Source organism: Taudactylus pleione, unplaced genomic scaffold (genome assembly GCF_031769625.1).
Source record: "Taudactylus pleione unplaced genomic scaffold, aTauple2 ptg001314l, whole genome shotgun sequence".
NCBI classification, from domain to species: Eukaryota; Metazoa; Chordata; class Amphibia; order Anura; family Myobatrachidae; genus Taudactylus; species Taudactylus pleione.
Genome location: NW_028285714.1, coordinates 3656228 through 3667455, shown reverse-complemented (window position 1 = coordinate 3667455; position 11228 = coordinate 3656228). Strand labels below are relative to the sequence as shown.

Genomic DNA, 11228 nt, shown 5'->3' with positions numbered 1-11228 from the left:
TTGTGATTATACAGCTTAACTAATATGTTAAGTGTACAATAAAATTGACATTTGCAAATAGCAGCCACACTCTGTCTTATCATAGAATAAAATGCTAATATAATAAAATTTAGGGCAATATAAAAAAATCCTGCTTTTTGGTACATTAAAAATCCCAAAACAAAGGACAAATAATAGACAAGTTATGGTCTGGCTGTGAGAATTGCAAGCCACTGCCTAGTAATGCCCAATACATAGGGATTATTGGTATTATAGAATAACTGTTGCAATATTAAATATTCTCCATCACAATAGCCTTTTGTATATCACCCACAGACACAGGGTTGTATGAATGGGGATGTAGTTATGAGACCGGAGGCCGCGATGCTGCCGTTCTCAATCTTGACGCTAAAAGTCCGACACAGGATTTAAGATAGGAGTCGAAATACCGATGCCTATGTTAATCCTGACGCCGGAACACCGAAGGACGCAAGCCAAAATGAGATAAGTTTGGGGAGCCCTTAGTGTTAGTCGTGGGGGGAGGGTTAAGTTTAGATAGCATAGCGGGGTTAGCATTGTTGGGATACTAACCATCGGGATATCGCTGTCTGTATTTTGACAGGAGGCATCCCGACAGCCGGTATTCTATACCGATTCCATATGAATGTAGTGGGTGTGCTTGCATGAATAGTGCTATCCCCCCAATGAGGCTGATTCTATTGAGTCAGTGGCTGTTTTTGCATGATGCCTCAGATGCCTGACTTACTACTTTATGCTAATGTGAGTTTAGAAAACGGCTAATGTGAGGATCCGTGTAGCTTCAAGTGGGAAACGGCACAGTCCACTGTTCCACAGCTTCAACCATCATCTTTAGTATTTCCACTTGCACCAGTCCCTTTCTAGGTACAAGAGATCCATTAGAAACTGGCTTCCCTTCTCCAATAGGATGACTCAGAATAGCATGGAAGTACTGTATAGCTACACTTCCACACCATTCAATACGACCACATGGTTGTCACCCAGTTTCCTCAATTTAAAGCCCTTTTTACGCATAGAGAGATCTGGCCAAGATTCATTTGATCCAGAATTGGCCACAGATATGCAAACTGCGTAAAATCTCACCACGATGGAGAGCCAATCAGTGTTTTGGGACTATTTAAAAGATTATGCCAGCATTTTCCACACTAAATGATTAATACCTTTTACTTAATTCTAAAAATGTGAGCTATAATAAGATAACAGAAATGACAAAAAGCATATACATAAATAATATAATGTTCTTTAATGTACCAATGACATCAAAATACTGTTCTGGATAAACAAATTGAAAAAGTACAAAAACTAGTACAAACAATAATTGATAAATATAGTTACAGTACTGTGCAAACAAACTGCCTTTTGTTACATCCAAATATTTTGAAATTTTGACTCATCAGTCCTGAGCACCTGCTGCCATTTTCCTGCACCCCAGTTCCTAAGTTTTCCTGCATAGTTGAGTCACTTGGCCTTGGCCATTGAAGGTATGGCTTTTGGCTGCAATTCTTCCATGAAGACCACTTCTGAACAGTAGATATGTGTACCTGAGTCCCACTGGTTTCTGCCAGTTCTGACCCAAAGGGCTGGAGAGCGGTACAGTAATGAGTGTCTGCAGGCAACAGGGAAGCATGGTGGAGATTCCTCACAAGTTTGGGATTGCATTTCAGCAAGTGGAGTTGGGGATTTGGTCAGGATTAATGGTGTCCTCATTGCTAAGAAATACAGGCAGGTAATTATCCATCATGCAATACCATCAGGGAGGCATCTGATTATCTCCAAATTTATTCTGCAGCTGGACAATGACCCCAAGCGTACAACCAATGTAATTAAGAACTATCTTCAGAGTAAAGAAGAACAAGGAGTCCAGGAAGTGATGATATGGCCCCCACAAGAGCCCTGATCTCAACATCGAGTCTGTTTGGATGACATGAAGAGACAGAAGGATTTGAGCAAGCCTACATCCACTGAAGATTTGTGGTTAGTTGTTCAAGATGTTTTCAACAACCTCCCTGCCGAGTTCCTTTAAAAACTTGTGTGCAAGTGTACCTAGAAGAATTGATGCTGTTTTGAAGGCAAAGGGTGATCACACCATATATTGATTTGATTTAGATTTATATTCTGTTCATTCACTTTGCATTTTGCAATTTATTAATTGATAATAAACTATTAACACTTCTATTTTTGAAAGCATTCTTACTTTGCAGCATTTCTTCCACACCCCTTTGCACAGTACTGTATATAAAAATAGTTTCTTAAAAACACAGTATCACGGAATAAAAAAATGGGCATAATCAATGATATACCTAAAAATAAAGCATAAAATAAAAGATAGAAGTCTCACTTAAATAATGCAATGTGTTTCATGGCGCCTGGCCTGCAAAATAAAGAACTAACTATAACTGAAGCATTCAGTACTAGTAAAATAAACTGCATGCTTACATGATGTAACACCATTACATTTTATACAACTATCACTTTAAAATAAATTCTAAAAAATTTTTTTCATTGCATCTTCTCAAAGAAACCATTGTTCCAACTCTACCATTTAAAATGTTGTGCAGTATGTGCATGGGTGAGCATTTCTAAAAGCAGAAAATGTTGAGCGAGTATAACAAGGGAAACAAGGACAGGATTGACTGCTTAGGCATACCCCTCTATCTGATACATTAATCTATGTCATGATTATAAATCTCGTGTCAGGCTACAACTGGTGTCAGATCTATAGCTAGGATACCGACAAAACAGCAACCAAAATTAATGGCCCTTACAAATAAGTGTGTCTTTCTCTATCTGTTTTGATTCTAGATATAAAAATATTCTGAAACGGTAGAACATAAATGTGGTTCAAAAATGTGCAGAAAATCAATAGTCATGCATCCATTTTCAGTTAAATTGAATCTATTTGCTTTGTAACTCTATACAGTATCTTGCAGTTTATTTAAATACACTTTAAGAAAGTTGAGCATGAGCTGTGTTTTTGACATGTGTTAGATCAAGTAATTTCCATAGTATGTAATAGGAAAAGCAGTCACACACATCTTATTATTACATTCTCTATCTAAAGGTACTAAACACAAATAAATAGGGAATTAAAATAAATTTAAATCCAGAAACTACCTTGGACTGCCCCAGTTGGTGAAATTCTTGTGATGTCATTGCAAACACAAACATATTAAAGGATTTCTTTTTCAGAATAGGAAGCATAATATAGGAATCACTTTGAATGATGTATGTTGCAATCAGGACATCATGTTCACTGGGGCTTGTCAATTTGCACTGCAGTCAGTTTAAAAGAGAGTATGGACCTCATTCAGACCCGCTTGCGAGCGCTATGCGCTCGCAAGCGGGCCGATGGTGAGGCCCTGCGCACGCGCAGCGGCCGCTGAGCGCGTGCACAAGCCCCGGAGCGAGTGACAAATTCACTCGCCACGGGGCTCGCTACAAAAGGGGCGGCTGTCGATGTGGATCGACAGCTCGCCCCGTTTTGTAGGCGGGGAGGGGGGTGGCCACACAAACGGAGGCGTTCCTGAAGGAACGCCTACCGTTTGTAGGCAGCCCTACTGACATCAGCAGTGATGTCTTTAGGTAGCTGAATTATGAACGAGCGCTTAGGTAGCGCTATACATATTGCTGACTATGTCACAGATAACATCATACAGTATATGTCAACCTTTTATGCATTCATCATTTAAATACAAACTAATAAAATACCATCCATACTGTTAAACTGTGTCTGGATTGACATCAGCAACAAAGATTTCACAAGAATAATTTCCCACTTTTACTGATAACCTGAGATGTGATGATGCACCCATGATTCTCAGAAAAAGAAATAAGTAAAAGTCTCTACTTTTTGTCTTGATGGAAGGTGATTTGCTTGTGGGAAGAATCTGCATATGAGGTGCCATATGACGTTCTAATTCTTGTGAGTTCTCCTACACTGGGGGTCATACCCTAAAACACACAATAAAGCTTGTGATTGCTGCCTTTTCATTCATCACTGCTTTATTCTGCACATTTATAGTGGTGCTCATTTTTTATTCAATCTTTTTTTCCTGCATGCTTCTTGTGCCTCATGTCTCAATATTATCACTATTACCATGTAAATTCACAGGCTGCATTTTGTAAATATCTCTTAGCCTAAAAGAAGGTTTCATGCGATATGTTTAAGCAACAGATACAAAATAACTAGGTAAGAAAACTCTCTAAACACTCAGCAATAAACTCATGCATAGTTTGCTCTTCACCAAACAGTTGTTTAGCAACTATTTTCAGAGTTGTATACTATTGCACAGAGTTGTATATTATTGCACAGTTGCTGCGACTTTGTACACAGCTGCTGTGCAATAATATACTAATGCTGCAGAAGGCATCTTGTGACAATAGATGTCTTCTGGCGGCTTTTCTGTGATCTGCTGCTGATGGACACGTCAGTGATCCAATGAGGGCATCCGAGGATGCAGCCATCGAATCATTTGCTGAACCGTCGGCCTTCTGAGTTCTCAGGTTACTCAGGATGGCCATGAAATTCTGCAGCTGGGGCCAGTGAAACTGCATCGGAAGACGCATACATTGGCATCTGCATGCCTCAAAAATGGGGGTAACACACCCGTTTCCGAAAATGCTCCCTGTTGCTGCCCCTTCCCTGCTCCCTAACGGCCCCAGCCTGTCAATCATACTGCGGCTGGGGAGGCACTGCAAGCAATCTTGCAGACACCATTCAGCACATGCGTAGTACAGATCATGCGCATGCGCCCATTGGGAACCATCGAAGTTGTACGCAAATCATCGGGTTTGAGCACAACTCCCAATCAGGCCAAATTACATCATGGGCTGCAACTCCTTCAATAAGAAAACTCAACTGTTGAAAGTCTATGCTGCAGAATTACTGCAGTGACTTTTTGGATTGGCCTGATGTGTGACCAATATCAGTGAAAGCATAGCGGCTCGAATGACAATTTGTCCCTTATCAACTACTGTATGTTCTCATCTTATCAATAGGTCTGACAAAATGTTACTTGTATCGGACTTTGCAAAAGTGTGACATGCTTTTTAAATATGGCATTTTGGCTACAGTGATTTTATACGATTAAAGATTGTTATCAGATGTAAAAAGGTATGAAAAATGTTTCCTTTACCTAAATATTTTGATTTAACATTGCCCAGATCCATATACTTATGTTGCAGTATGTGGAAAATGTCAGAATTTTTTTATGAACAACAAACACACATCTGTTTCCCAACAGAACACATTACTGAGATCATATGGTACATTAGATTATACACCTATTATACATGTGGCTGGGTGGATGGATATAGATATGGATGGACATAGATAGGTATGTGTATAGATAGAGGTGTATGTATATATATATATATATATATATATATATACACTGCTCAAAAAAATACAGGGAACACTTAAACATCACAATGTAACTCCAAGACATTCACACTTCTGTGAAATCAAACTGTCCACTTAGGAAGCAACATTGATTCACAATCAATTTCACATGCTGTTGTGCAAATGGAATAGACAACAGGTGGAAATTATAGGCATTTAGCAAGACACCCCCAATAAAGGAGTGGTTCTGCAGGTGGTGACCACTTCTCAGTTCCTATGCTTTTTGGCTGATGTTTTGGTCACTTTTGAATGCTGGCGGTGCTTTCACTCTAGTGGTAGCATGAGACAGAGTCTACAACCCACACAAGTGGCTCAGGTAGTGCTACCCATCCAGGATGGCACATCAATGGGAGCTGTGGCAAGAAGGTTTGCTGTGTCTGTCAGCGTAGTGTCCAGAGCATGGAGGCACTACCAAGAGCCAGGCCAGTACATCGGGAGACGTGGAGGAGGCCGTAGGAGGGCAACAACCCAGCAGCAGGACCGCTACCTCCGCCTTTGTGCAAGGAGGAACAGGAGGAGCACTGCCAGAGCCCTGCAAAATGACCTCCAGCAGGCCACAAATGTGCATGTGTCTGCTCAAACAGTCAGAAACAGACTCCATGAGGGTGGTATGAGGGCCCAAAGTCCACAGGTGGGGGTTGTGCTTACAGCCCAACACCATGCAGGACGTTTGGCATTTGCCAGAGAACACCAAGATTGGCAAATTCGCCATTGGCGTCCTGTGCTCTTCACAGATAAAAGCAGGTTCACACTGAGCACATGTAACAGATGTGACAGAGTCTGGAGACGTCAAGGAGAACGTTCTGCTGCCTGCAACATCCTCCAGCATGACCGGTTTGGCAGTGGGTCAGTAATGGTGTGGGGTGGCATTTCTTCGGGGGGCCGCACAGCCCTCCATGTGCTTGCTAGAGGTAGCCTGACTGCCATTAGGTACCGAGATGAGATCATCAGACCCCTCATTAGACCATATGCTGGTGCGGTTGGCCCTGGGTTCCTCCTAATGCAAGACAATGCTAGACCTCATGTGGCTCGAGTGTGTGAGCAGTTCCTGCAAGACGAAGGCACTGATGATGTGGACTAGCCCGCCCGTTCCCCAGACCTGAATCTAATTGAGCAAATCTGGGATGTCATGTCTCGCTCCATCCACCAACGCCACGTTGCACCACAGACTGTCCAGGAGTTGGCAGATGCTTTCGTCCATGTCTGGGAGGAGATCCCTCAGGAGTCCATCCGCCACCTCATCAGGAGCACGCCCAGGCGTTGTAGGGAGGTCATACAGGCACGTGGAGGCCACACACACTACTGAGCCTCAGTTTGACTTGTTTTAAGGCCATTACATCAAAGTTGGAGCAGCCTGTAGTGTGTTTTTCCACTTTAATTTTGAGTGTAGCTCCAAAACCAGACCTCCATGGGTTAATAAATTTGATTTCCAATGATAATTTTTGTGTGATTTTGTTGTCAGCACATTCAACTATGTAAAGGACAAAGTATTTAATAAGAATATTTCATTCATTCAGATCTAGGATGTGTTATTTTAGTCTTCCCTTTATTTTTTTGAGCAGTGTGTGTGTATATATATATATGTATAAATATATATTACACACACATATATATATATATATATATATACATGTATGAATATATGTATATAGATATCTACTGTATATGCATATCAATCTATATAGGTATAAATATTTGTAGATAGATTGTATGTATATATATATATATATATATATATATATATATTGCCGTGACACATACATACAGTATATACAACATAAGTGTGTCAGCAGAGAGGGGAGCACCTCTCCTATTTATGATGCCTAAGAAGCAAGTGAAAGGGGAGGGGTCAGCCCTTAGTAATTGGTTAAGGTTCTTCCATGTGTTAAATTAGCATAAGGAGACGCCGCTCTCGAAGTAGCCACTTGGGGGCTAAAGCTAACTGCGCGTCACAGCCCTCGGTGTAAAGAAAGTAAAGGAATCAAGAAGCATGCAACTCAATTTGTGCCAATGGCATCACAAAGGGAAGGATGGATGCTTGGGTGAAGTGGAGATCTCTCCAATGGTTCAATCACAGCGATATATGAATCTCAAATCAAGAAGCACCGAGCTTGCCAGCACTAATTAAGCTATTCTCCCACTCTCCTCTCTGGATAAGGCTGTGGTCATCATCTCAGCTGCTGAGCGCTCATACTCTGTTGCGAGGATGATTCTTGTGCACTGGAGCTGATTTCCAAGCAAAGATAGAGAAGTAAGTGATTTCTTCCTCTATACACAGTGCTGGGCTGTGGCTCCTGTACACTGGCAGGGATGGGTGAGGGAAGGCTCCATTAACCATAAGTGCAGGACAGCCGTTAGGGAGAAAGCTTTCTTTTCTAAACTATCATTTCTGTGATTGCTAGAATATAGGTACTGCTACTTGTAATGTCCCTGATTATAAGATGGGAAAAATATCAGCAATTACCAGCAAAAAGAACTTATATTCAGAAAGCGCACAAATCTCATAGCAATGTGTGTATTTCATGATGAAACTTGCTTGATCTGCTTTGTTTAGGATATTTTAATGTACAAGACAATTTTCACTAACTTATTAAAATACTGTAATAGCCCATTGACAAAATACAAACTATGTTTCCTCATTACAAATGTACGCAGATGATTGTATTGTCATTTTAATTGTTATAGTCAATGTGTTAATTGCAATGTATTCTTTTTACAGGGCCCCGTTTGTATGGCCCCTCTAATATACTGAATGATCCATCTATGCTCCAAACTGCCCTCCTGAGACTTGCCTGTCAGAGTGGGAAGGGTCCGCTGGGATTGTGTGGTTGCTGTGACCAGCAGTGAGATAGCAGGGAGACAACATGGCTTCAGAGAACACATCGGGGGCAGCGAAGTCTGCGGTGGAGAAACTCTCGGATGCCATGGGAGAAAGAACTAAACAGATTGGCTCCGCCATAAAGGAAGCTCACCACCAGCGGAGACTCATCCTGTTCATTGTCTGTGTGGCCCTTTTTCTTGATAATATGCTTTACATGGTGATAGTCCCCATAATCCCAGACTACATTGAAAGTATGCGGCTGGATAACGAAAAACATTTCAGAGACATAAATACTAGCTCATCCCATTCCAATAAATCGATTATCAGACCCCCGTATCCCACAGAGAATGAAGACATCAAAATAGGAGTCCTGTTTGCCTCCAAAGCCATCCTACAGTTGCTTGTCAATCCACTGAGTGGCACCTTCATAGACAGGGTTGGCTATGACATTCCTCTTTTCATTGGACTCATTGTCATGTTCCTTTCTACTGTTATTTTTGCATTTGCAGAGAATTATGCCACCCTGTTTGTAGCGAGGAGCTTACAAGGTTTGGGTTCTGCCTTTGCAGACACCTCTGGGATCGCTATGATCGCAGACAAGTACACTGAGGAGGCAGAGAGGAGCAAAGCTCTGGGCATAGCCTTAGCGTTTATCTCATTCGGGAGTTTGGTGGCGCCCCCCTTTGGAGGCATATTTTACCAGTTTGTGGGTAAGAGAGTTCCCTTCTTAGTCCTAGCTTGCATCTCCCTCATCGATGGTATTCTCTTGCTAGTAGTCATAAAACCTTTTGCCAATCGGACTAGAGAGAACATGCCTGTGGGCACACCTATTCACAGACTCATGATTGACCCTTACATTGCAGTGGTGGCAGGGGCACTGACCACCTGTAACATCCCTCTGGCGTTTTTGGAACCCACCATAGCAAACTGGATGAAGACAACTATGGGTGCCTCAGAGTGGCAAATGGGTCTCACTTGGCTGCCAGCCTTTTTCCCACATATATTAGGTGTTTATATAACTGTAAAGCTTGCTGCTAATTACCCTCATTATCAATGGTTCTATGGTGCCATAGGAATGGTTATAATAGGTGCCAGCTCATGCACAGTGCCAGCCTGTAAAAATTTCGAGCAGCTTATTATCCCATTGTGTGGTTTATGCTTTGGCATTGCCTTGGTAGATACTGCACTCCTGCCCACTCTCGCCTTACTTGTAGATCTGCGCCACGTCTCAGTGTATGGAAGTGTCTATGCCATCGCAGACATATCCTATTCGGTGGCTTATGCCCTGGGGCCTATAGTGGCTAGTCAAATTGTACATACTACGGGTTTCACCCAATTAAATCTTGGCATGGGACTTGCCAATGTACTATACGCTCCTGCACTTCTGTTACTCAGAAACGTGTGCCAGATGAAGCCCTCTCACTCAGAGAGGAACATACTACTCGATGAGGGACCTAAGGGTTTGTATGATACCATTAAGATGGAGGAGCGTAGGGCTAAGTCCCATAAGGGCACTGTTAAAGATGGAGACGTTCAAGAGAATAGTATGGAAAATTACCATGGAGCCCAGACAGGTAAATGCATGTCTGATGAAGACTCATCTGAATATGAGTATAGCTAGACTCCAAAAAGATCAGGTATTGTGTAAAGTGGTGGAAAGTAAATTATCAGCCATGTGTTTATACACCAACATGCAATTCATAAATTGTACCTTTCATATTCATAATGTCACAATGCTTTCTGTTAAACCTATTTTTATGATATCCATTTCTTAACTAAAAAAAAAAGTTTGAAACCATCTGTCCTTCAAGGTCATGCTAGGTAATAACTCACAGCCCTTCAAGAGAAAACTAGGTGCAGTATTGTGAAACTGTTTGATTTTATTATTTTTAAAGCCCATTCTGTGTGATATACTGTATATCTGTACAAAAGACAAACTATATGAAATTAATAATGTTGCATATTCAGGGAAATAAAATTGATTAATATTGTAAATATCTATATTTTGTGATTTGATTCGAAACAAGTAAATGTCTCCTGTGTTCCCATTCCCCTCCTCATTATAGCTAATGCCTTTTCATTTTAGTTTCTACACAATTACTACACAAGTTAAACCGTCTCATTGAGATTGAAGAAAAGTTACATCATGTCAAGTAGTCTGATCTGTGTTACATAAACATCGCAAATAAATGTTTAAGATATAAATTAATGTAGCATTAACTGACTGGATTTATTAAAACATTTATTTCTTTACACGATTAGTTAGGTGGCAAAGTATACCAAATATATGTAACAACAGCAATACTTTTAAAACTGAGAGGTGCACTTTGGGAGTGTCTCATACCTTTGCATGTAGAACTATAGGTTTTATATAATGTAGCTTGCACGACATCAGTTATTTAAGACAAACCTACAGTTGACTTACAGTATGCATTAGTCTCTCAAGGGTAAAAGTATACACAGGAACACAATGACCATGTTTATGATATAGGTGTATGGTCTTCAAGAACATATATCTTATCTAACACTGTAAATCATTGCGCTTCTGTCTGATGGATACAATCTCCCAATTTCTGATTATTTTAGAAAATAGAGGATATCTATCAATAAATATATAATACAGCGTGTGCATCAAGCTTGTAAGAAGATGACGGCTTTCAAGAAGTACTAAAAAAAACCATTAATCAACATCCCTCTCACACACACCTCTCATCGCTCACTAGATTTCAGAACAGTTCTAATAGCGAGAGCTGCTGTCCAAATACAGAAATGTATTTGATTGGGAAACCACGTATCATTAATGGCTTTAGGTTTCAGTTTTCAACCATGTAATTCGTTTATACACGTGTCACATTACACTACAGTGACACTATTCTGATAAACGTTATACTCTTCAGTAATACTTCATTCTCAGCAGAACTTTCCAGTGTTTACTCCCTCGCAGGCAAAACAGCATCTGTAATGCTCTGTAGATCACTTCACATTTTG

At 40.8% G+C, this 11228-nt stretch overlaps 1 protein-coding gene across 1 annotated transcript; it reads left to right on the top strand.

Moving 5' to 3' along the window:
* The first annotated feature begins 7402 nt into the window (after nt 1-7402).
* SLC18A3 (solute carrier family 18 member A3) lies at nt 7403-10203 on the top strand. The gene is made up of 2 exons (XM_088463056.1): nt 7403-7670; nt 8139-10203. Exon 2 carries the CDS (start codon nt 8284-8286, stop codon nt 9859-9861), a length of 1578 nt encoding a protein of 525 aa, XP_088319182.1. The 5' UTR covers nt 7403-7670; nt 8139-8283; the 3' UTR covers nt 9862-10203.
* Nucleotides 10204-11228: the final 1025 nt, after the last annotated feature.

What these genes read in the sequence shown, in the direction of transcription:
- SLC18A3 (XM_088463056.1), top strand. Translation starts at nt 8,284, where the DNA reads ATGGCTTCAGAGAACACATCGGGGGCAGCGAAGTCTGCGGTGGAGAAA.